General features: G+C 43.0%; 1 protein-coding gene across 2 annotated transcripts in view; it reads left to right on the top strand.

Moving 5' to 3' along the window:
- The window catches only part of ly75 (lymphocyte antigen 75), a 151,735-nt gene that overhangs the window by 84,601 nt on the left and 40,080 nt on the right, over nucleotides 1–27,054 (top strand). For both annotated transcript variants that reach the window (XM_068035268.1, XM_068035269.1), the window contains exons 16-22: nucleotides 673–790; nucleotides 1,421–1,456; nucleotides 9,130–9,305; nucleotides 12,976–13,040; nucleotides 15,564–15,658; nucleotides 21,793–21,935; nucleotides 25,511–25,616. In XM_068035268.1, the coding sequence (XP_067891369.1) occupies nucleotides 673–790; nucleotides 1,421–1,456; nucleotides 9,130–9,305; nucleotides 12,976–13,040; nucleotides 15,564–15,658; nucleotides 21,793–21,935; nucleotides 25,511–25,616 (739 nt within the window). The remainder of the gene's footprint in view (nucleotides 1–672; nucleotides 791–1,420; nucleotides 1,457–9,129; nucleotides 9,306–12,975; nucleotides 13,041–15,563; nucleotides 15,659–21,792; nucleotides 21,936–25,510; nucleotides 25,617–27,054) is intronic.

Raw genomic sequence — 27,054 nt, forward strand, 5'->3', positions numbered from 1 at the left:
GACCACAGTATTTTTCTGGAGCAAAGCAATGCTATTTTTGTGGAGCAGCCATGCTCTTGCATTTGTGCTTCAAGTTTGCAACCGGAGTCCTACAACAAGTGCAAGACTGCATTTGCATATTTAAATAGGGTCTTGCATGAAATGGGTGAAATGCTGTTAACATTTGTACAAAACTAGCTGAAAATTACATCAGGTGAGCCTTGGACATCCAAGGAACAGGCAAACTGTCTTCACCCTCCTTCCCACGCCCCGTCTCCCTAATTTTCACCTGCCAGCCACTGAATTTTCAAGTGAGAAGCAGGTGGGAATCAATTGAATGTCATTGTCAATGTGTAAATGTTTGAAGGTATTATTTAAATGTTTAGAAGCATGGAATTGGTCAGAGATTTTGTAAATTAAAAATCAAAAATACTTATCTTCCCAGGATATTAGGAGAAAATGCTGCAGTTAAGCAGCTGTAATAATTTTGACTTACTCAGGTAGGAGTTCAAGCATGGATCTGTTAATGTGTAGATAACATTGTCAACAGTAAAGTGCCCCAATTTCATAGCTCCTGTACAGCTGGGAATGTTCAGCTATTAATGACATCAGCTGGAAGCATCAAATTTGCCATTTAAATCTTTTTGATTAAATGGAACAGTGCCTTACAGTTTTCTTTTTGTACTTCCACAGACCCAGAAGCCTATCTGGCATCACTTTATGATGATTGACATCAGAAGGAAATTTGACTATCACTTAATGCCCTTCCGCTGTGATATTCAACTTGAGTGGGTGTGTCAGATACCTAAAGGTAATTTATAGTTTATCTAGATTAACTGTAATTGTTCACAACAACATTAGTCAACTTTGTTGCCACAATTATCATTGCATCACTCATTTAACGAAATATTTAGTGTTGTGCCTTTATGTTGCTAAATTCATTACATTATCAGAGAAGATGGTACCCAGAAATGGTTTAATCTTGCTGAGTTTCATTTGTTTCAATTGACGAGAACTAGACAGTTAATATGGAGCAAGTTTAGGATTTATTTAATCCTTTTAATTTTTGATTTCTACTGTTTATATATTTTTTACAAGCCAAAGAGCCAAGATAGGGAGAATTGAATCACAGCAAGCTTAGTTTGTGACACTAATAAAGCAAGCTAATGTTCGAAAAGCCGTGTGGAGAATTTCCGCAGGTTTCTCCATATTTTTTGCTGCAACTTCAGGGAACTTTGGTGAAATTCCAGTAGAAACAGCATAAATGGCCATTTATAGCCATTTACACCATTTCTCCAGCAATGTTGCCAAACTCGCAACAGGAGAACTTCCATGGAAATTCCAGGTGACCATTCATTAAGTGATGCCTTTTTATTTATTTTATTAAGTTTTATCATTTGACTGCAAGTAATTCATTCATTTACACTTTTTGTTTTGGCAGGGGCTAAATTGAGGACACCTGACTGGTATGTTCCTGGTAAGTCAATGTACAGAGACTAACCTTGGTCTGAATTGTACTGAATGTAGGTTCAAGTACCAAAATAATAAAGACTGCATGGTATTTTGTTTCCCATATCACTCAGAACAAGACAGATAAGTACAGGAAGCCTAGAAAATTTAGTAACAGTCAACAGAGTTCCTGAGCACTCATCACCACTGGTCAGTGTTCAGGAAACAGAGGCAACACACAGTGCCAAGAACTCAACAATTTCTGTCAATGCAGGAGACTTGCCTACATCAGATTACATCAATGCAGCAAAATCCGAGAAGACTTTTCTGTTCTTCAGTGCTGAGACTTTTTCAGCACTGAGGAAACATTGACAATGATGGAAAGGAGAGAGGTCTCGGAAATCTGGGGTAAGGCTTTGTGTGAATTTGTGAACGAGGACAAAGATTCTGGATTTGGTCCAAAATAGATCAGTGAGGATATTGGGGGGGGTGGGGGGCAGTTGTGATTGGAGACTTATTATGGGACAGGGTGAAGGCAATAGAGTTTTGTTAGAGATGGAGTTTTGGTAAGTTGGCTCTTGTATATAGTTGAGGTTGGAAAGCTAGTGAGAATTTTGGAGAACTCCAGTCTAGAGATAATGAAATAGTTAAGGTGAGGTGGAGATGTGCAGTATTGCTGAGTTGCAAGTATGCAGTTTAGTGTTCCTGTGGTATGGGCCAAGAGTTTCCACTTTGGGAGCAATTGGCAATCCGATGCAAATTGTGCTAGTTTTCTGAATTGAAATTTTTGCTTGGGTTTCTGCTTAAATACGTTTGCATACCATCGAACGCAAAGCTATCCATGAATCAGCACAAACGGGCAGCATTTTCAAAAGTAATTTTTTCAAATGTTAGCATTGAAAAATCTTTCTTTATTCGAGTGGTGTCCTTGGTGCAGTTTTATTAATATAACTGAAAATAGGTTTATCACAAAAAGCAATATTAATCAGTGGTTAGTCCACCACCTGTGAATAACCTGATTGTAAATAATTGAAAATGACTTTAAATAACCATACAGATTCATTTGCTAGTTTCATTTTTGTACAGTAGCCCGTTTGAGGAAATGAAATACTTAAAACCTATTAGTGTCTTTATGTTTTTTTTTAAAAAAAGCTTAATTTTAAGAGCCATCTCAAAGGCCCACAAATGGGTGTAATTTGTAGAAATTCAACAAGGTGATTAATTCAATTTGAAGGTGTGGCAAGTTTTTAAAACTCACACAAAGGTATGCAGCAAGTCAATTTGCACTTGAAATTCTTCAATCTTTTGTGCTAGTTTGGCTATTTTGGGTGAACAGCACTGGAAAGTCAACGCAACCTAGCAAAACGCCAGGCCACGGGGTTTGACATTCATCTCAGGACAGCCGATGCAGTTCACTGAGTGGGCAAACAGCGAGCATGGCACGCTTCGCAGGTGCCTATTCCACATATTCTACCAGCAAGCTAGTTTGGACATACTTGCTGGCATAAAAGTTGCATTTCTTCTACTGCTTATTAGGGTGGCTGTGTGCATGAAATCTGAAAATGGAGCCAGAGTGTAGAATAGGGCAATCTACAGTGTAGGTGACCAGCACAATCTTACTGGTTATTGCTTAAGGAAAGAATGAGGTACTGAACATCTCAAACTTAAAAGTTGAGTGCCTGTAACTGTAGAATTAAACAATTAATTTAAAGTTCTAGTTTTGTTGTGATGGGTGACTTATATGACTTATGTTCTGCTATCCCATTGAAGTTGAGTTTCACCCGATAGGGTTGGTTAAAATAGCAGAGAGAAATATTCTAAGACCACGTGAAACTTTCGTTCACTAACGTCACCAGTAGGCATCTCCAGAATAACGTTTATGAAGGGCTTCATTAACTTGTGAAGCAAATTTGAGGAAGGAACAGAGGAAACTGCCTGGAGCACCTTGTGAAAGATATATAAATGTCTCTTTTTAAAAACAGAAATGTATTTGTCAGTTGGGGATATATCCTGATAAAGCTAGAAATAAAGTGGACTCAAAATAAATTTGATAAGTTATTTTGCACCAGAGATTAGAAATTTTGCTTTAACAAAATTAGGTGTTTCTATCCTTCAACCCAACCCCATCTGTGTGTCATAGTCATAGTGACACAGCACAGAAACAGGCCCTTCGGCCCATCGTGTCTGTGCCGGCCATCAAGCGCCTAACTATTCTAATTCCATTTTCCAGCACTTGGCCCATAGCCTTATAAGCTATGGCATTTCAAGTGCTCATCTAAATACTTCTTAAATGTTGTGAGGGGTCCTGCCTCTACCACCTCTTCAGGCAGTGCATTCCAGATTCCAACCACCCTCTGAGTGAAAAAATGTTTCCTCCAATCCCCTCTAAACCTCCTGCCCCTTACCTCAAATCTATGCGCCCTGGTTATTGACACCTCCGCTAAGGGAAAAAGTTTCTTCCTATCTAACCCATCAATAATTTTGTACACCTCAATCATGTCGCCCCTCAGCATTCTCTGCTGTAAGGAAAACAACCCTATCCTTTTCAGTCTCTCTTCATAGCTGAAACGCTCCAGCCCAGGTAACATCCTGGTGACTCTCCTCTGCACCCTCACCGGTGCAATCACATCCTTCCTATAGTGTGGTGCCCAGAACTGTACACAGTACTCCAGCTGTGACCTAACTAGCGTGTAATAGAGCTCCATCATAACCTCCCTGCTCTTAAATTCTATGCGTTGGCTAATAAAGGCAAGTATCCCATATGCCTTCCTAACCACCTTATCTACCTGTGCTGCTGCCTTCAGTGATCTATGGACAAGTACACCAAAGTCCCTCTGACCCTCTGTACTTCCTAGGGTCCTACCATCCATTGTATATTCCCTTGCCTTGTTAGTCCTCTCAAAATGCATCACCTCACACTTCTCAGGATTAAATTCCATTTGCCACTGCTCCGCCCATCTTCCCAGTCCATCTATATCGTCCTGTAATCTAAAGCTTTCCTCCTTACTATTTACAACACCACCAATTTTCGTGTCATCTGCGAACTTCCTGATCATACCTCCTATATTCACGTCTAAATTATTAATGTACACTACAAACAGCAAGGGTCCCAGCACCGATCCCTGCGTTACACCACTGGTCACGGGCTTCCACTTGCAAAAACAACCCTCGACCATTACCCTCTGCCTCCTGCCACAAAGCCAATTTTCGATCCAATTTGCCAAATTGCCTGGATCACATGGGCTTTTACTTTCTTAACCAATCTCCCATTCGGGCCCATATCAAAAGCCTTACTGAAGTCCACGTATACTACATCAACTGCTTTACCCTCATCTACGCATCTAGTCACTGCCTCGAAAAATTCAAATCAGTTAGTTAGACATGATATCTCCCTGAGAAAGCCATGCTGACTATCCCTGATTAATCCCTGCCTCTCCAAGTGGAGATTATTCCTGTCCCTCAGAATTTTTTTCAATAGTTTCCCTACCATTGATGTTGGACTCATTGGCCTGTAATGACCTGGTTTATCCCTGCTACCCTTCTTGAATAATGGTACCACATTCACTGTCCTCCAATCCTCTGGTACCTCTACCATGGCCAGAGAGGATTTGAAAATTTGTGTCAGAGCCCCTGCTATCTCCTCCCTTGCCTCACATAACAGCCTGCAATACATCTCATCTGGGCTTGGGGATTTATCCACTTTTAAGCCCTCTAAAACAGTTAATACTTCCTCCCCTTCAATGCTAATATGTTCAAGTATATCACAGTCCCCCTCCCTGATCTCTACACCTACATCGCCCTTCTCCATAGTGAACACCGATGCAAAGTAATCATTTAAAACCTCACCTATATCCTCTGGCTCCAAACAAAGATTGCCACTTTGGTCCCTAATGGGCCCTGCTCTTTCCCTGGTTATCCTCTTGCCCTTAATATACTTATAAAACGCCTTGGGATTTTCCTTTATCTTGCCTGCCAGTGTTTTTTCATGTCCCCTCTTCGCTCTCCTAATTACTTTTTTTAAGTACCCCCCTACATTTTCTATACTTCAGGGCCTCTGCTATTTTCATTACTCTGAATCTGCCATAAGCCTCCTTTTTTTTTTCTCCTGATCCACTATATCCTCTATATCCCTTGACATCCAGGGTTCCCTGGACTTATTGGTCCTACCCTTCACTTTAACGGGTACATGTTGGTTCTGAACTCTCACTAAGTCCTCTTTGAATGACTCCCACTGGTCTGATGTAGACTTTCCTACAAGTAGCTGCTCCCAGTCCACTTTTGCCAGATCCTATTTTATCAGATTGAAATCGGCCTTCCCCCAATTCAGTACCTTTATTTCTGGTCCATCTTTGTCCTTTTCCATAACTACCTTAAATCTTAGAGTTATGGTCACTATCCCCAAAATGGTCCCCCACTGACACTTCTACCACTTGTCCGGCTTCATTCCCTAAGATTAGGTCCAGTACTGCCCCTTCCCTTGTAGGACTTTCTATGTACTGGCTCAAAAAGCTCTCCTGTATGCATTTTAAGAATTCTGCCCCTTTTAAGCCTTTTGCACTAAGACTATCCCAGTTAATATTGGGGGAGTTGAAACCCCCTACTATTATTACTCTATTATTTTTATACCTGTCTGAGATTTCCCTACATATCTGCTCCTCTGTCTCTCCCTGACTATTTGTTTGTTTGGAGGCCTGTTGTACACTCCCAGCCAAGTGATTGCCCCCTTTTTGTTTTTAAGTTCTACTCATATGGCCTCATTTGAGGAACCTTCTAAGATATCATCCCTCCTTACTGCAGTAATTAACTCCTTGATCAACAGTGCAATGCCACTTCCTCTTTTACTCCCTCCCTGTCATATTGAGCTGCCAGTCCTGCCCCCCGCCCCCTGCCAACCATGTCTCTGATAGCAATAATATCATAATCCCTTGTGCTAATCTTCGCCCTCAATTCATCTGCCTTACTAGTAAGACTCCTTGTGTTAAAATAGATGCAATCCAGCCTTGCATTTTTCACTTGTGCTTAACAGGTCTATATTTGCTCTGCCTTCCAGACTGACTCCGTTTCTCTTATATTTGACTCTGCATCACCCCCTACTGTACCTCCACTCTGTATCCCATCCCCCAGCCAAATTAGTTTAAACGCCCCAACAGCATTAGCAAACCTCTCAGCAAGGATGTTGGTCCCATTCCGGTTCAGATGCAGCCCGTCCAACTTGTTCAGGTCCCACCTTTGCCAGAAACAGACCCAGTGATCCAGGAAACTAAAGCCCTCCCTCCTGCATCATCTCAGCCATGCATTCATCTGCTCTATCCTCCTATTCCTAATACTGACTAGCACGTGGCACTGGGAGTAATCCAGAGATTACAACCCTTGAGGTCCTGCTTTTTAATCTCCTACCTAGCTCCCTAAATTCTTGTTGCAGGACCTCATCCCTCTTTCTACCTATGTCATTGGTACCAATGTTTACCACGACCTTTGACTGTTCACCATCCCCCTTCAGAATGTCCTGCAGCCGCTCTGTGACATCCTTGACCCTAGCACCAGGGAGGCAACATACCATCCTGGAGTCACGTTTGTGGCCACAGAAACATCAATCTGTACCCCTTACGATAGAATACCCTATCACTATAGCTCTTCCACTCCTTTTTCTCCCCTCCTGTGCAGCTGAGCCACCCGTGGTGCCATAGACCTGGCTTTTGCTGCATTCCCCTGAGAAGCTATCTCTGCCAACAGTATCCCAAATGGAAAATCTGTTCGATTGGGAGATGGACCCAGGGGACTCCTGCACTACCTGCCTAGTTCTTCTACTCTGCCTGGCAGTCACCCATTCCCTTTCTGCCTGAGCAGTCTTTACCTGCGGTGTGACCATGTCCCTGTACGTGCTATCCACGATGAGCTCAGCCTCGCGGATACTCCACAGTGTCTCCAGCCGCCACTCCAGATCCAAAATGCAGATTTCAAGTAGCTGCAGCTGGAGCACTTCCTGCAGGCGTGTTTGCCCTGGACACTAGAAGTGTCCCTGACTTCCCACATTGCACAGGAGGAGCACTCCACGTTGCCAAGCTGTCCTGCCATGACTTACCCTTAATTTATCCCCTTAAATTACCCCAAAATTTTATTATTTACGCTAGGGACCTTGATTCCCTTAAAAAAAAAAACACTACTTACTATATTAAAAATGTTTGAAATGGAATCCATACATGAAATACCTTTGCCCTTCAACGTATTTCTGAATTGATTTAAGTTGGAATCCAGTGTTGTGGCTTTGATCCAGATATAGCATCTGTAGCAGCCATTAGAATTCTGAAAACAAATGCTTAGGCACCATATTATGCTCCTAATGACAACAGTGTACATTAAATTCAAAGCTATGGGGTGCAACTCAACTTCGATGGGAAAGCAGAATAGAAGTCGTTGATCTACTGCCCATTATGTACACACACCTGATCTTCCTTGCCATTGACTGCAGTGCAAGGGAAAATTGGGTGAGGTGTGTAATGGGAGGCCAGTCCACTACTCCCTGTTTTGTGACTCCATTGAGGTTAAATTTCAGCCTCTGTCTAATGGGGAAAAATTCATCAGACGCATTCCCTGTTGATGGATGAGCGTGAATGTTCAGGGGTAGGAAGGTGGGTAAACCTCCTGAAAAATGGGAAAATATAATGGGGCGCATTTACAGGCAAGTATTTAATATTCGTAACACATGCTTATGAGTTACTTGGTTTGATTTTTCTCTTTAGTATTTCCTTCAGAACTGTGATGGACAGGCTTTATGTCCACTCACGACTCTTGGACTCTGATCCCAGTGAATGTTCCTGCAGCAGTTAATTTTTAAAATTTGTTTCATAGGTTGCCATTGGGAGTTCCAACAGTGTTGTGGAGCCTAATGAAGGAGAGGAATGTCATTACTTCAGGTCTTAGATGCCTGAAAAAATGTACAATATATTTCCAAATTTTACTTTTGTCATTCAGGTCAAGTCCATTTCATTGCACTTGACATGCAGGCCATTTAAAAGGTCAACCCCCTCCATCTCCTTAGCAACATTTGAGATGTAGTGACATTTCTGACATTAAGTATTGTTAATGCATTAATGAAGGAAAATACATTGGATGATTTATTTTCTTCACTGACATGCCATTTTCAACATCAGTTACCTGTTCCAGAGGAAGATCCCAGAAGTCAGGGGTGATTGGTGAGAAACAGAACAGTTGTCTGGCTGATGTCCGTTCCCTCACTCAATACCACCTAAAAAATGTGTGGCCAGGTCTAGCTTATTGTCTCTCAGCATTTAATTGGAATGTTTCAAGTAATGCACTGTGGCACAAACTGATGGAATGTTAGTGTGTGCTTGTATGTACCCGCCCCCCCCCCCCAATCCCTTTGTTGGGCTTCCAATTGTAGCCAAGATTCACCAAAGCCATGCATTTCTGGATGGGGAGGGAGACAAAAATTGATGAGTTAATCCCAACTTGGTTCCTTGTACATCTTAACAGACAGCTGGGAATGCCATTGGCAGAGTGTCTGAGAGCAGGTCATCACAGATGTGTCGAAGTCACCAGGAAAGTAAATTGAAAAATGTCCTCACAAAAGAAAATGTCTTTTTTTTTTCATCATGAAAAATTACAAATTCTTAACACTGAGTACAAATTGACATATTCATTTTCTTAATTGTCTGTGTTTTCCTATGCACACTTTTTTAGATGGACAGAGTATTCATGGGCCCACTGTTGTTATTGATGGTAATGAGTATTGGTTTGTGAATAATACCAAGTTAACTTACCAAGAAGCTGATCTATACTGTGCAAGGAATGAGAGCAAATTGGCTTCTATAACATCCAGACCTGCAATAAAAATGATTAAAACTCATCTACAAAAGGTCAGTCTTTTATTCAGTTTTTAATGGGGATTTTTTCGTCTGTATATTTGCAATATTGATGACTGAAGTATTTTTTCAGTTTATGATCTGAGATAGCATCAAGCACACCCAAGAGATAATGTAGTGACTTTGCGATGTTGATGGGATCCACCCAGTGTTTCCTTTTAAATTTTGTTCTGCTCAGCTGTTTTTTTCAATGCACTGCACCTTTTAAAATTTTTTGTGTGGTCACATACACTGGGTATTTAACACAGAACAAAGCCTGCATGCATACAGCTTAGCGGGAAGATTGGATGCATCACATGAGGAAAATCACGTCCAGTATGCACTCCCAGCAGATGAGGCTGCCCACGAAGCACAAAATCTCCAGTGTACAACTTTGCACTGGTGAGGCTGGGCTACATGATCTCTTTCTTCATAGAAAACTTGATGGCAACATTTTGCTGTGAGCTGCTCAACCAGGAGCTCGACTATTATCCTGTATCTCAGACCAGACAGGAGAAAGGAAAAGTCTTTCCTCTCCACTTTCAGAGCCACTGTTGGAATACAATGTACTATGCAGGTCCCGTCTGCAGGAGCTTTCAAGATTTATTAAAGTCTTTTCTTTCTTTCCTTCTTTCCTTCTTTCTTTCCTTTTTCTTTTCTTTGTTTCCTTCTCTTTCTCTTTTTCTTTCTCTTCTCTTTTTCTTTCTCTTTTTCTTTCTCTGCTTTTTCTCTCTCGCTCTCTCTCCTTTTTTTCTTTGTCTCTCTCTCTCGCGCTCTCTCCGCGCGCGCTCTCTCTCTCTCCGCGCGCGCCCCCTCTCCCCGCGCGCTCGCGCTCTCGCTCTCCTTTTTCTTTTTTTCTCTCTCCTTTTTCTCTCTCTCTCCTTTTTCTCTCTCTCTCTCTCTCTCTCTCCTTTTTTTGTCTCGCGCGCTCTGTCTCGCGCGCTCTGTCTCGCGCGCTCTGTCTCGCGCGCTCTGTCTCGCGCGCTCTGTCTCGCGCGCTCTGTCTCGCGCGCTCTGTCTCGCGCGCTCTGTCTCGCGCGCTCTGTCTCGCGCGCTCTGTCTCGCGCGCTCTGTCTCGCGCGCTCTGTCTCGCGCGCTCTGTCTCGCGCGCTCTGTCTCGCGCGCTCTGTCTCGCGCGCTCTGTCTCGCGCGCTCGCTCTCTCCTTTTTGTTTCCCTCTGTCTCTCTTTTTCTCTCTCTCTCTCTCTTTTTCTCTCTCTCTCTCTCTTTTTCTCTCTCTCTCTCTCTCTTTTTCTCTCTCTCTCTCTCTCTTTTTCTCTCTCTCTCTCTCTCTTTTTCTCTCTCTCTCTCTCTCTTTTTCTCTCTCTCTCTCTCTCTTTTTCTCTCTCTCTCTCTCTCTTTTTCTCTCTCTCTCTCTCTCTTTTTCTCTCTCTCTCTCTCTCTTTTTCTCTCTCTCTCTCTCTCTTTTTCTCTCTCTCTCTCTCTCCTTTTTCTCTCTCTCTCTCTCTCCTTTTTCTCTCTCTCTCTCTCTCCTTTTTCTCTCTCTCTCTCTCTCCTTTTTCTCTCTTTCTCTCTCTCTCTCTCTTTATTTCCTTCCTTCCCGAGACAATGGGTGCACGCCTACAGATGGTCAGTAGTTTGTGGAGTAGCACCTGGAGTGGCTATAAAGGCCAATTCTAGCATGACAGACTCTTCCACAGGTGCTGCAGATAAAATTGGTTGTTGGGGCTGTTACACAGTTGGCTCTCTCCTTGCGCTTCTGACTTTTTTCCTGCCAACTGCTAAGTCTCTTTGACTCGCCACTCTTTAGCCCCCCTTTTATGGCTGTCCGTCAGCTCTGACGATCACTGGCAACTGACTCCCACGAGTTGTGGTCAATGTCACAGGACTTCATGTCACGTTTGCAGACGTCTTTAAAGCGGAGACATGGATGGCCGGTGGATCTGATACCAGTGACTAGCTCACTGTACAATGTGTCTTTGGGGATCCTGCCATCTTCCATGCGGCTCACATGGCCAAGCCATCTCAAGTGCCGCTGGCTCAGTAGGGTGTCTATGCTGGGGATGTTGGCCGCCTCGAGGACTTCTGTGTTGGAGATACGGTCCTGCCACCTGATGCCAAGGATTCTCTGGAGGCAGCAAAGATGGAATGAGTTGAGATGTCACTCTTGGCTGACAAATGTTGTCCAGGCCTCGCTGCCGTAGAGCAAGGTACTGAGGACACAGGCTTGATACACTCGGACTTTGTGTTTTAAATTTTATGTCCATGTCTGTTATACCTCAAGTTCTTAATACTAACTACGCTTGGTGTTCTGATTTCGAGTCTATTTACCAACGATAGAACACGTTTAAGAACAGTGTCATGCAGGCGCCCACCTGCCAAGCATAAGGCATATTCATTTCGCCACATAGACATCACTTCAACAAGAGTTTGAAATTTAAAGAAGGGACTTGCTTTAAAGAAATTGCCAGATCATGGCTGGAAAGACATTTGCATATCAATAGACAGTGTTTGGAAGGACAAAGCAGCCATTCCCTGACACATTCAACCCACAATGGACTTTTGATCACCAGACGTTGAAGGTGGGGAAGCTCTCATTCCAGTTTGACTGCTAAGATGGCCGAATACACAAACCAGCATGGTCAAACCAGCTAGTCACATGACTAATCTGCTGGGCAACTTGAGTTTTTTGAATTTGTACAAACAGTTTGGGCAGAAAGCTGTTTGCTCCTGGATTGAGAAGATCTCTTCTGTCTGCTCCCATCTCTTCCTCACAAGCCTCTTAATCCACTGAAGACACATGAACCCCAAGAGAGAAAAGACTCCAACAGCGAACAAGGTCTAAGGAGAATACTGGGCCCCAACGAAAAGCAAGAACTGCCTACAATCAAGAACTCTACAGTGAGCTCGAAGAACCGTAACAACAACTCTTCAGATATTGCCTCAGAGTTTTCACTTTATTTTTCTTTTCTGTCTCTATTTGCATGTGTGTATCGCATATGTATGCTAGCGTGGGCACATCGCGTATCTGTAGACGTCAACCGAATTAGAGTTGAAGTTTAATAAATTTCAACTTTTCTTCTTTAAACCTAAGAAAGCCTGTTTGTGCGGTTTCTTTGCCTTATAATTGGAAAGCGGTAAACAAGGATTCACCAAGGAGGAGCTAAAAACACAATGTGTTTGGAATTAAACCCTGTTACGGTAAGACCAGGTGAAGGTTGAAAGGGAACCCCTAGACCTCTTTCTCTCCTGGTCATAACAACAGCCTTTTTAAACCTCCACAATTTAAATAGTTCAAACCAATAAGCACAAAAAAGACTGAGTTGTCCAGATCTTGAGGGCCACAATTTGGACAGCACTGTTAGTATTATGTAGCCTCATGGCATCAGATGGGAAAACCACCATCTGCTGTCATTTGCACACGGATTGCCCTTGAGGTCAGCAGGGTATAAAGAATAGCATGGAATAGTTAACATTCTGGACCAAAGTAAGGGAGAGGAACTTGGCCAGCAACTAAGTCAGAGATAGCAATGCTGATGGCCAGAGAGCAACCAGATCATCCAACCTCCTCAAATAGGAAGGAGGACTGGAATGTGGGTAGTTCTATTTGCCAGGGAAGTAAAATTTAAATATACTAATGTTATAGTTTTCGAATTGAAGCCTAATTTGAAACTGCATTTCTTTTATTAAAAAAAATTAAAATTCACTTTCCTTCCTTCCCACAGCATTTCGCTTCATTGCCAAAGTGGTGGGTAAAGATAATCGATTACAATATGATGAGTAGTCCATTGTAAGTATAAAATACGATGGCATAGAATATATATTCAGATTTTCTACTTGTTAGTATATTTTCTGTTCATTTTCTTAGCCTACTTCTACAATGTGATGGAAATCTGTCCCTTCTAATGTCATGGATGTATGTTTTTGTAATATAGTCTGTACCAAGCATTTCATGAAAACCATTCTCTCTCTCTGTAAATTAAGATTATTTTTGTGGATTTTCATTCCAAATGCAATGCAAGTTGTATTTATTTTACATTAGGACTAATTACAGTAATATTACATTCTAGTACTACCACTGGCAAATTCATTATGGAAACCCATCATTTATTGTACTAAACAGCTTAATTAGATATTTTGCTACAAAGGAGACCACAGAATTCCAAGATGTAGTCCTCAATCCATGGTGACCTAACTGAAAATAATTGGGATTTGGATGAGGAAAATTGGCCAGATTTCCACCACCTGATCATTATCCAACAATCCGATGCTTCCACTAACTGTCAGACTTGTGCATGAAGGACAGTAACTCGGGTGAGGTACTAAACAGTATCTGGCACCTGCAAAACATATCTTAGCTAGAATCATTCTAGATAGCAGAAATAATCCCCAGCTGCTTTTTTTCCACTATGAACTGCCTCCTTAATCCCATTCTCGCCTCTAACAGCAAGTGCAAAGAGTTCTTAGACTTCTTTGTTGCCAAGATAGAAATCAATGGTTCAGCTGGCTTTGCAGCATCACCTACTTTCCCCTGTCCACCTAGCTGAGCTCTGTCCCATCTACCCCCAAGCCCTCGCTGAGCTCTTCCTGTTCTGGCACTTGTATTACCTGACATTGTAATGGTTGCCTCGTCTCGAGCACTGTCCCAATTCCTTTCAAAATTACCATTGCTATCACCCCGCTTTAAAAAAAAAACCACACCCAGCTCCTCTTTCCTATTTTTAACCTACCTTTCCTTACCAACATTTTCAGCATGTTATTACTCCCCAGATCCATGACCAACTTTCTAACAATGCCCTTTTTGAATCTCTCCAATTGGTTTTCCTCCTGCAGCACTAAAATTACTCCAACCAAGGTTATGAAACAAAATATTTGAGACTTTGATGCATTTTCTCCTCTTATCCTCATCAACCTTTCTGCAGTCTTTGACATGAATAACCACACCATCTTTATCCAACTCCCCTTTCCTCACGTACCTGCCACCCCCTCCATTCTCCAGCTCAGTAGGTTTTCCTTTGCTTGGTTCCACTCCTGCCTATGAGTGTAGCTAGAGCATCTCTATCACTGGCTTCTCTTCCCAGCCCCACACTGTCATCTTGGGAGCTGACCAGAGATTCATTCTTCCCATCTTCCCCACCCCCCCTCCCCACACCTCTTCCTCGTCTATATGCTGATCCTTGATAATATCGTCCACAGATTTAGTGTTAGCTTCCCAGTATAAACTGACGACATCTAGCTCCACCTCTTTTGACTCCTGTACTGTCTGTGCTAATACTCTGACATTCAGTCTTGGTGAGCCACAGCTTTCTTCAGCTAAACAATTCAATGGCCGAAACCGTGGTCTTTAACCCCAGTCACTTGTCACTGATTCTATCCCCCTCCCTAGCTACTATCTCAGGCTGAACCAGACTGTGTTTAACTTCTGCATCCTGTTCACCTCAACCCTATATCTCCTTTTTTTAAAGGCTGGCAACTACCACACTGCACACCTCTGCTCCTGCCTCAGCCTATCTGACACGGATATTCTTTTGTCGGCTCCAGACGTAACTAGTCCAGTGCTCTTCAGACAAGCTTCCTATCCTCTACGCTCCAGAAACTTTAGCCCATCCAAGCAGGGACAATATTAGCACCATGCAACTTGTGCAATTAGATGGAGCTCCGCGCTAGTCAGATACCCTGGACGGATCAGGTGATAGGTTTGTCCAGAAAAATATAGGGACCCAAATTTAACCTTTGCACAGGGCTCTCAGAAGGTGAACATCGCCCTTGAAACCAAGCACTGCTCCCTGTATCTTATTCCACATCAAGTCCTTGCCCTCACTGACCTATATTGCCTCCTAGGCCTCCAGCTTCCCAAATCTAATCTCATATCTAAATTCCCCCAACTCAGTAACATCCTGCAGCAATACAGTCACACCCAATCTTCCATTCCTCCAGCTCTTGGGCATCCTTTCCTCCCTTTGCCCCATCATTGGCAGCTGTACCATTGGTCACATAGGTTCAATGCTTTGGAATTCACTTTCTAAATTCGCCTGCCTCTCCACCACCTCCTGTAAGACGCTCCTTAAAGTCCACTTCTTTTACCAAGCTTTTGGGCACCCCTTTTAGTATCTCCTTTGTCTACATGGCCAATTCATTCCCTTTTTTATGCCTCTGAATCAACTTGGAACATAGTTGCACAGTAAAACATTATACAAAACAACTTGTTATTCGTTGCCTCAGAAGAGCAGAGGAAACATTTAACTTCTGTTAATTAAGCATATAATATATTTTATTGCTCTATGACCTATGTTTGTTTTTCTTTCATCTTTAGTTTTGGTCCATATTACATTTACCACCGATTTCACTCCTTCCAAAACCGATATAGGGATTGTTGGTTTATAACTCCTTATCATGTCAGGTGGAGTGGTAAGTAACTTGTGTATTATAGGTTTATTTTGTATTTCAATTACAGATTCATCGATCTCGTTGCTGTAATATTACTGGAATAGTGGCAGCATGGATACAAATTTGTTTACAAGGCAGAAAGTAATAATGAGTGGTTGATTTTTTCGTACTGGAGGGATGTATATAGTGATGTTCCCCCAAGAGTTGGTATTCGGACCACTGCTGTTTTTGATATATGAATGTTTTGGACTTGGATATGCAAGGCATAATTTCAAAGTTTGAAGATATGAAATGAAACTTGGAAATGTAGTAAGCAATAAGGAGTATAGTAACAGACTTCGGGAGGACAGAGACAGGCTTGTAAAATGGACAGACAGATGGCAGATGAAATTTAACACAAGTGAAGTGATAAAGTTTTTGGTAGGAAGAATGAGGAGAGACAGTGTGAACCAACTACTACAATTTTAAAGGGGATGCAGGAACAGAGACACCTGTGGGTGTGTGTACACAAATCTTTGAAGGTGGCAGAATAAGTTGAGAAGGCTGTTAATAAAGCACATGGGATCTTTGACTTTATGAATAAAGGGGAATGGAGTACAAAAGCAAGGAAGTGACTCTAAACCTTGATAAAACACTATTCAGACCTCAGCTGGATGTCAAGGCCTTGGAGCAAGTGCAGAAGAGATTTACTTGAAGGATACCAGAGATGAGAGATTTCAGTTATTTCGAAAGAAGTTGGGGTTGTTTGCCTTAGAGGAGATTTGATCAAGGTTTTCAAATTTATGAAGGGTTTTGACAGAGTAAATAAAGAGATGCTGTTTCCAGTGGCAGAAGGGTCTGTAAACAGAGGGCACAGATTTAAGGTGATTGACAAAGGATTGGTGACGACATGAGGAAATGTTTTTTACACAACGAACTATGATCTGGAATGCATTGCCTGAAAGGGTGCGACGACATGAAATTTTTTTTTTTACAGAATTGTTGTAATCTGTAGTGCACTGCCTGAAAGGGTGATTGAAGTAGATTCAATCGTAGCATTCAAAAGAGAAGGATGGGCTGAATATACTGTATTATTCTATAAAACATGTTGGTTTTTTCAATTATACTGTGGCAGACTGTTTTTCAGGTTAAATTGGTTATCCTGCTCAACTGATTCTTCTTTGTGTGTGGACCCAGAGAAAGTGAGCATTTGAATGTGTGCACTATTTAACTGCGGGAACCTAGCATTAGTTCATCAATGTTTCAAGCTGATACCACCCTCTCTATAAGTCAACTTCATCCCATCACAGAATATCTGGCTTGAACTTTGGATTGTTCTCAATTATCTCCTCCCTGTTCTCTGTTTATAACTATCCTAATTTTTGTCATGTCTATGCAGCCAGAATTCCTTGTGTTTTTGTTTCTGCATTTGGACTGCTACTCCAGCACAGAGCAATATTACTTCCCTCTCCCTTTTTCTTTTTCTTTGCTCTGGGGCCCCTTGTCTCATTCCCTTCCTGTTATCAGTTTTGCCGTGTTTCATTTCTCTCCTCTTTGGTGACTTGCCCACCCAATTCTCTACCCCATCCTTCGCTATTCCTTGAGCTTCCTATATCTGCTCCCATCCCAGGCTTATATAACTTTTGCATATGGCCACAGCTTCCTCTTGAGCCTTTCTCTGCATTCTTCGAAGGGCCCATCGAAGCAGATTGCAACCACAACTGCTGCAATCTTTCTTGCTGATTTTATCACCCAGTGCACCAACTGGGGGTTAATTTTGCCTCCTATCCATCCGTTCACCCCTCCCACTGTTAGCCCTTTGGAGTCTGCAGGTGAGTCAGCCATCACCGGCCCGCTCCGAATGTGTCTCCTGCATGTCTGTTCACTTGCAAATAGGACCCTTGCCATCCACAATGTCGTTGTTTATGATTACATTGATGTTGTGACCATGAAGGAAACTTGGGATCAAGAATGAGGACACCTTGTTCTTTACTGAAGTCTCCCTGCCTGGCCGTACAGTGTATCCCCTACCCCATCCAAACTGCTGTGGGCTTATCGGCAAGTCTCATCCTGGTCTGCACTTCCCCCCCCGCACCCCCCCCCCCCCCCCCCACCCCCGGCATTTTCTGACCTGTTCAGCACCTCGCCTTGTTCCACCGCTGTCGCTTCTCCTTTAAAATCCTCATTCACTACCACCCTACCTGATTTTTCTCACTGTGATGTCATCACTCCTCCCCCTCTCAGCCTCTGTGCTGAATGATTTCTTATCCTCTCAAACCTCCATTTCAACTTACCCTGCCCCCTTTCCTGAGTTCTGCCCTCCTGTCTTCCATTAACCTCTGCATATAAGCTCTATTGCACATATTCACAATACACCCCTTGACCTCAGCTTCTGTTCCCCCTCATAGACAAGGCCATCTCTGATCATTTCCTTGTAACACTCACCAATCCTAATCCCACTTCCAACCCCACTTCCCTCTGCAATCATCCCTGGGAGAAAAACCTCTTGTCCCAAGTCATTGAAACTTGCATTTTCAAACTTTCAACTGTCTAGTTATTAGCCCTCCCATCGTCCTGATACTTCTGCAGCTGTTAATCTGCTCAATCACTCCATCATCTCTGCCTTTGATACCGTTGTCTTACTCTCTATCGCCCTGGTCTTTTCCTCCAGTATGACTCCCCTCTTGGCTCCCTGCGATGCAGGCTTTAACTTGTATGGTGCTGTTCCTTCATTGCCACGGGGTCAAAATCCTGTATTTCCCTACCTAGCATCACTGAGAGAGTACCTTCACCACAGACTGCAGCAGTTCAAGAAGAGTGCTGATCACCTACTCAAGTGCATCTGGGCATGGCTATGAATGAGTCTTGGTAACAATGCCTATAGCCAGAGATTTTTTTTTTTTTTGAAAAAGCAACTGGTTTAGCCATTCATTGCCAAAACTGGCTGGGCCACATCAAGTGCCATTGGGCCCTGCTCTCTGCCAGACTTGCTTGCTACTTCAGGATCATCCTGGAATGCAAAGATAATCCTGGCTGCTGCTTCTGTCCACTATCAACTTTCTCCTTGAATGCCTCTCGCCTGCCATCTTCACCCTCCCCTCCAACCAGTGCAACAAGTTCTTGGACTTCTCTGTCACTAACATTGAGTCCATCTGTGCAGCTGTCTCTGCCACATCCCTCCCTTCACCTTGACCACCTCACCAAGCTTCCCCCAAAGCACCCCTATACCCTAGCCCTGAACACTCATCTTTCTCTAGTTTCTTTCCTATCTCCTCTTGTGCCATCTATTGTCCGTGACCTCCAGCTCTTTCAACCCTACTTCCAGTAAATAGCTGAACACCCAACTTCCCTTCCTAGCCCTCCAGCTAGCTGATCTGCTAAATGATTCCATCTCCTCAGGTACTGTCCCTCTCCCTTTTCAAATCTGTCATCATACCCCTCCTCAAAAAAAAAAATCCACCTTAACCCCTCTCCTTGCAAACTACTACCCTATCTCCAACCTCTCTTTCACAGTCCACATTTGAGTTGTCCCCTCTTATGTTTGAACCCATCCAATCAGGTTTCTGCTCCTGCCACAGCACCTAACAGACATCAAGTCCTGGACGAGCTGCAATTTCCTCCAAATATACAGTGGGGAGACCAAAGCCACGATCTCTGTTACCTCGCCATCCTTCTCCATGGCCATTGTCTCAGTTTGAACTTGACTCTTCGCACTTCACTGTCCTATTAAACCCTAAGCTGCTGACTCAATATCCTTTCCATCAAAGACCACCTATTTCCCCATCTGTGCTCTTTCTTCTGCACATCTGAAACATTCAACCATACATTTGGTACCTCCAGATTCACCTATTTCAGTGCTCTCTGCGCTGGCCTCCCATCTTCCATCCTTCATAAACTTAAGCTCATCCAAAACTCTGCTGCCCTTATCCTAACTTTTGCTACGTTCTGTTCACCTGTCACCCTTGTGCTCACTGACGTAAATTTGGGTCCGAATCCACCAACGCTTCACGTTTAAAATTCTCATCCTTGTTTTAAATCCATCCATGGCCTCCCCCTTATATTGGTAACCTTCTCCAGCCCAACAACCCTCTGGGAACTCACTGTTCCTCTAACTCTGGCCTCTAATGCAGCTGCCACTCCCTTGTACCACCACTGGCAGCTGTCTCGAGTTAGGCTCTAGAGTTCCCTAAACCATTTTGCATTATCCTCTCTCTCTCATTCAAGATCTGCCTTATTCAAAATAGTAGGGTTTTTTTTTAAGCTTTCAGTCTCCCCTTCTAACATCTCCTTTGGCTCAGTGGCATATTTCATCTGATTATGTTCCTGTGAAGCTCCTTGGGATGTTTTCCTAAGATTAAAAAGTACCAGACAAATGGCAGATAGTAATAAAAGGATTGTGACAACGTGGATAGGAAGTTGGTCGAAAGACAGAAAACAGAATACTGGCTAATTTGTTTTTTTCAGAGCAGAGAAATGTAAACATGGTTAGCACCCAAGGTTTCAATGTTGTAACCATTGAACAAGTCTTAGATGTAAGGGCACATTGTTAAAATTGTAGACACAAAAATTAGTCATTTACTGAAAAGAGAACTGTAAACCACTTCACGAGGACAAAAGTGGATTAGTAGATTGAGCAGACAAATGTCAAAGGAAATTTAGCTGGAGAATTATGAGGTGATACATTTTTGGGAGAAAAGTGAAGCTTCAAAAAGAGTTGAGCAACTGAGAGTCATCAATCTGAACCTTAACTCTCTTTCTCGCTCCACAGATACTGCCAGATCTGCTGAGTATTTCCAGTATTTTCTGTCTTTGTTTCAGATTTTCACCATCCGCAGTACTTTGCTCTTGTATTAAGGTTAAGTAGTAATTTAATGCAAATTCATGGGAGGGTTTTGATGATGCAAATAGGAAAATCTACTTCCAATGATCAGTGAGTCCTTTATTAGAGGACATCAATTTAAGATCATTAGCAAAAAATGAAGGAAGAGGTGAAATTCTTTTATACAGTGGACAGTTAGGACATTGAATACCCTATTAGAAATAGTGGTGTAAGCAAAATCCATAATCGCTGTTTTAAAAAGTGAGTAAATATTTGAAAATGAAAAACTTAAAAAGGTTTGACAACTTGAAAAGAGTGGTGTCATGGGATTAATAGATGGCTCTTTCAGAAAACAATTGTGGGCTAAGTGGCCTCCTTCTGTGCTGTAAAATGCTGATTGTATTTGTTGGCAGTTGCAGTTTTTAAAATGTAACCGCCCAATCAGTGGACTTGACTGACTTCCAATGCATGTTATGTTCTTAGAAGAAGACTTTGTGAAATTTTTGATGTTTTTAGATGGTGAGAGGGTCTAATAGTTGCATTTGTGAATAGATTAATCTATGTAAGGAGAGGCTTTTTGTAATCCAATTAGGACAGGATATTTGACATTTTCTAGGCAAGAAAGAAATAATTCGCATTTACATAGTGACTTTCAGGATATCACAAAGTACTTCACGATCAATTTAGTTTATTATAAGTTTAATCATTGTTTATAACATATGGAAGTACAGCAGTAATTTGGACATAGCATGGTCCCACTAATTGCAATGAGGTAAATGATGATTGAGTGATACATTTTGACCAGGATCCCAGGGGAATTCCTCTGCTCTTCTTTGAATAGTGTCATGGGATCTTTTACATCCACTGGAGAGGATGGGGGAGCCTCAATAACATCTCATTTAAAAACAAAAACAAAAAGCACGTCCAACAATAGAGCACTGCACAGAACTATCAGTTTAACTTATGTGCTCAAGTGTCTGGAGTTGGGCTTCTGACCCTGACAAGAGTTCTACCACTGAGCTAGAGCTGACACTGAGTAACTGAGTTTGCAAATTGCTTTGTGTGGGGATATGACCTGTTACATTGCACAATTTCATAATGTATATGTTAGTGAGGAATGCTGTATTGGGATGTGCTGAAATTGTGACCAACAGAACTGAGAAACATAATACATAGAGGAGAGATAAAGTTCCTGCTCAGGTTGATTTTATCTTTTAAGGCTGCAGAGTCTATATAAAAGGGCTGTGCTTAAATAGTGGAAAGTTAACTGACAAGCTGGTAGTTCTAAAACTGATGAGAGTTGCCATTGTTACAAAGTTAAGCATCCTATTGCTTTAACATTTTTTTTCTCCCACAGAGTATCATGACTACGTGGACTGCTCCAGACAACTTCCCTTCATTTGTCAAAAGTTAAATATATCATCATTGGAACCATGGTCTCCAGAAACCAATGTAACCGGTACCCCGTGTACTGATGAATGGATCCCCTTTGGAGATAATGTAAGAGTAAAGAAGCTTTCTTCTATTTGTCACTTTTATTTAAAAGCACAATAACTACATAAGCTTTGAGAATATTTGTAAGGATGTATGATATCTTTTTCAATGTTAATTGGAAAAGGCATTGAAAGACAATGATATTAATGCATCATTAGATACAGAGCTAATTAAGGATGAGGATGAATATTTGGCTCATTGTCCATCCATCCAGAATAACCCCTCCATTACCTCCATTATCTGAAGTCCATTCCATGTGTTGATAACACTGTGAAGAAAGCCTTCAGATTATTGGTACTAAATTTGATTAGATTAGAGATACAGCACTGAAACAGGCCCTTCGGCCCACCGAGTCTGTGCCGAACATCAACCACCCATTTATACTAATCCTACACTAATCCCATATTCTTACCAAACATCCCCACCTGTCCCTATATTTCCCTACCACCTACCTATACTAGTGACAATTTATAATGGCCAATTTACCTATCAACCTGCAAGTCTTTTGGCTTGTGGGAGGAAACCGGAGCACCCGGAGAAAACCCACGCAGACACAGGGAGAACTTGCAAACTCCACACAGGCAGTACCCGGAATCGAACCCGGGTCCCTGGAGCTGTGAGGCTGCGGTGCTAACCACTGCGCCACTGTGCTTGCTATTAGTTTGAATCTGTGGCCTCTTGTTCTGCTCTTGCAGCTTAAAGTAATTTTCCAGATTTACTTTATCTAAACCGTTCAATCTTTTATACCTTAACAAGATCACTTCTCAACATTTCCTTTCAAAGCTGAAGAGCCCAGACTTTTCCAGTCTTACTGACTCAGACTTTTATGAACAGTCTAAACTGCTTCCAGCATTTGAATGAACATATTAAAAGGGCCTGGCTCAGGCAGGCACTCCAGCCATCCACTGGCAGGCCTTTGGGAGGATGGCATAAGCCACACCAATGGTGGGAACTACAATAACTTGTATTTATATAGCGCCTTTAATATAATAAAGGGTCCGAAGGAGAGTTATAAAGAAAAATTTGACACTGTGCCACATGAGGTGATATTAGGGCAGATGGCCAAAAGCTTGGTAAAAATGGTAGGTTTTAAGGAGCACCATAAAGGAGGAAAGCAGGCCAGAGAGGCAGAGAGGGAATTCCAGAGCTTAGGACTTAGGCAGCTGACAGCTACTAATGGTGGATCAGTTAAAATCGGGGATGTGCAACAGGCCAGAGTTCGACAAGATCAGATATTTTGTGAACATGTGGGGCTGGGGGAGATTAGAGAGGGGGAGGGGTGAGACCATGGAGGGATTTGAAAACTAGAATGAGGATTTTAAAATCAAAACATTACTTAACTGGAAGCCAATGTAGGTCAGCGAGTGGAGGGGTGATGGGTGAATGGGACTATGTGCGAGTTAGGATACAGACAGCAGAGTTTTGGATGACCTCATGTTTGCAGAGGGTAGAAAGTGGGAGGCATTGCCAGGAACGCCAGGAGTGCATTGGAATAGTCACTGAAGGCAGCAGCACATTAGATAAGATGGTTAGGAAGGCATATGGGATACTTGCCTTTATTAGCCGAGGAATAGAATATAAGAGCAGGGAGGTTATGATGGAGCTATATAAAATGCTGATTAGGCCACAGCTGGAGGACTGTGTACAGTTCTGGGCACCACACTATAGGAAGGATGTGATTGCACTGGAGAGGGTGCAGAGGAGATTCACCAGGATGTTGAGTGGGCTGGAGCATTTCAGCTATGAAAAGAGACTGAAAAGGCTAGGGTTGTTTCCCTTAGAGCAGAGAAGGCTGAGGGGAGACCTGATTGAGGTATACAAAAGTATGAGGGGCATTGATAGGTTAGATAGAAAGAAACTTTTTCCCTTAGCGGAGGGGTCAGTAACCAGGGGGCATAGATTTAAGGTAAGGGGCACGAGGTTTAGAGGGGATTTGAGGAAACAATTTTTCACCCAGAGAGTGGTTGGAATCTGGAACGCACTGCCTGAAGGGATGGTAGAGGCAGGAACCCTCACAACATTTAAGAAGTATTTAGATGAGCACTTGAAACGCCATAGCATAAAAGGCTACGGGCCAAGTGCTGGAAAATGGGATTAGAATAGTTAGGTGCTTGATGGCCGGCACAAAGACGATGGGCTGAAGGGCCTGTTTCTATGCTGTATAACTCTATAACTCTAATTCTAGAGATAACAAAAGGCATGGATGAAGGTTTCAGCAGCAAATGAGCTGAAGCAGGGGGGCATTTACAGAGATGGAAATAGGTGGCTTTAGTGATGGCACGAATATGTGATCAGAAGCTTATCGCAGGGTCAAGTATGACACCAAGATTGCGAACAGTCTGTTTCAGCCTTGGACAGCTACAAGGGAGAGGGATAGAATCAATAGAGTTTGTGGTAGGGACTGAAGACAATGACTTCAGTCTTTCCAATATTTAATTAGAGCAAATTTCTCATTCAGTACCAGCTGGACAACAGTGGAGAGGCGTTGGAGGAGGATGGTATGGTCAACCATGTCAAGGGCTGCAGACAGGTTGACAAAGACGGGGAGGAATAGGTTTACCTTGGCAAGAACTGTTTCGGTACTGTAGCAGAGGTGGAAATCAGATTGGAGGGAAAGATGGACTTGGATTTGGGAGGCGTCACATGTTCAAGGACTTGAGAGGATGGGGCGGTATTTTGCAAGGATAGAGGGGTCAAGGGTTGGTTTCCTGAAGAGAGGAGTAACGGGAGATTTAAAGGAGAGAGTAGCTGAAGAAAGAGAACCCTTAATATCAGTCCATGTGGGGACTAGTATGGGAAGTTGGGTGGTTAGCAGTTGAGTAGGAATATTGTCACGGGAGCAGGAGATGGGTCTCATGGACAAGATAAGCTGAAAGAGGGCATGAGGGGAGATGGGAGAGAAACTAGAGAAAGATGTGAGTTCAGGGCTAAGGTAGCAGGGATCTTTAGAGAAAGATTGGCCCAGTGAGCTAGTGGAAGAGAGGGAGGAGACAGAGGCAGCTGATCAGATGGTCTCGATCATAATGACAAAGAAGTCCGTGAGTTCCTCACATTGTTGGAGGTGAGCATGAAGGAGACAGGGGAGAGTTGTTTAAGAATACATTTTGCAGTAGAGAAAAGAAACTGGGGGTTGTCTTTGCAGAATGAGGCTGTAGTTCATATCCCACTATTCATACCCCAGTGCTCCTTTCCAGTGGGTGGGAGGCCCAAACAAGCTCCCCCATACTGTCCTCTTAACAGGAAAACCATGTCCTCCTTTCACAATTGAAAGACATTATTAACCTAAATTTTTTTGATGTTTATATCTGCTTAACATTATGAATGAAATACATGTTGTTTTAATCAGGTTGCTCATAGGTATTTATAACTTAATTAATATCAGAGATTTGGATGCTAGGATTACAAAAAACTGGGTTATAGAATGGTGTTTCCTTTGTGAAATATTTTATTTTCCAAAGCGCAAAAAATTTTGAACCAGAATATCCACTTCCAAAAAATTGTAAGTAAATAAGAACTAATGGTATGTACAGTACAAGTAGTAGAATAATGCATTGAAATGAGTCTTATTTCATCTTTCTTAGTGCTATAACTTTGTAAAACCACAATCCATGTCATGGGAAGCAGGAGCACGAATCTGTCAGAGTCTAGGTGGGACTTTGCCAATTATCGCCAATTCTGTGGAACAAGGTATGTTTAGTTTAGAGATACAGCACTGAAACAGGCCCTTTGGCCCACCGAGTCTGTGCTGACCATCAACCACCCATTTATACTAATCCTACACTAATCCCATATTCCTACCACATCCCCACCTGTCCCTATATTCCCCTACCACCTACCTATACCAGGGGCAATTTCTAATGGCCAATTTACCTATCAACCTGCAAGTCTTTGGCATGTGGGAGGAAACCGGAGTACCCGGAGGAAACCCACGCAGACACAGGGAGAACTTGCAAACTCCACACAGGCAGTACCTGGAATTGAACCCGGGTCGCTGGAGCTGTGAGGCTGCGGTGCTAATCACTGTGCCGCTGAACCACAGTATAAAATAAACTCCAAATCCAAGTAGTTCCATTTTATTTTATTTAAACGGTGAATTTTTTTAATAAAAAGGAAAATTATTGTTTTGTCAAAATTGCCTAAAGATTGGATGACACTTGTGCATTTTCTGGGCAGTAAATGGGTGCTTAGTTTCCAGTATAGCAGGCAGGAAATGTGCATTCATTGATCCAGGAGTGCACTGCCCACCATATTGATGTATACAAAAAATGCATCCAGAGCTTGTCTGAAGCAAGATTGAGTTGCCAGAGCCAGGCCTACATGCAGCCTAACAATTGGTCCTTAAAGGGATCACTTCAGGCTGAAACCAATAAGGTGTTTAAAGTATGCCTACCTGAATGTGAAGCCAGGAAGGGTAGGAAATGCCCATTAGGAGCTGAATTTTATGTGGCCCTTGGAGGTGGAATGGGAGGCAGACAAAATGCCATGGGGAGGCGTCAGTTGGCATGCCCGACATTCTCCTGCCACAATGCCACTTTGTTCATAGTGGGGAAGATGGAGGACGACCCTCCTACCCGAGGCCAACTGAGCCACTTAAGTGACCAATTAAAGGCCACTTGAGGGCAGTTTTCTGCTTCCGCCCTTATTTAACTAGTGTCAAGGGGCTTGCTGCTGTGTGGAGACACTGCCAGGTGAGACCTGCAGCCTCTTAACGGGCTTGGAGGGTGGGTGGGTGCGGGCTCCCTTTTGGCCACCCCTGTGGCAAGACCCCACCCCAATGCCCCTTACTGGGGCCTGACTGACTGCCCCAGTGACCCTGACCCTACGTAACTTGGTCCTAGGGCGGTGTTCACAATGTTGCTCTGGCCCCGGCCCTCTGACGGCAGGCAGCTCTTGGGGCAGGATCTTCATCCTTAAAGGGGACAGCAGCACCAACAGCAGACAGTTAATTGCCTGCCTGTCATGGAATTTGTCCGGGGTCCGACATGTTTCCAAGGCTGGGTCACCCCCCACCAGTTTCCAGCCTATCGCCTGGACCCCAGTCCCACTGAAATAAATTTCAGCCCTAGGTGTCTGAAGCCCGCCTGTCTGTTGATACTGAGGCCTAAGGCCCAATATTACATGCATC

This window comes from Heterodontus francisci, chromosome 7 (genome assembly GCF_036365525.1).
Source record: "Heterodontus francisci isolate sHetFra1 chromosome 7, sHetFra1.hap1, whole genome shotgun sequence".
Lineage (NCBI taxonomy): Eukaryota > Metazoa > Chordata > Chondrichthyes > Heterodontiformes > Heterodontidae > Heterodontus > Heterodontus francisci.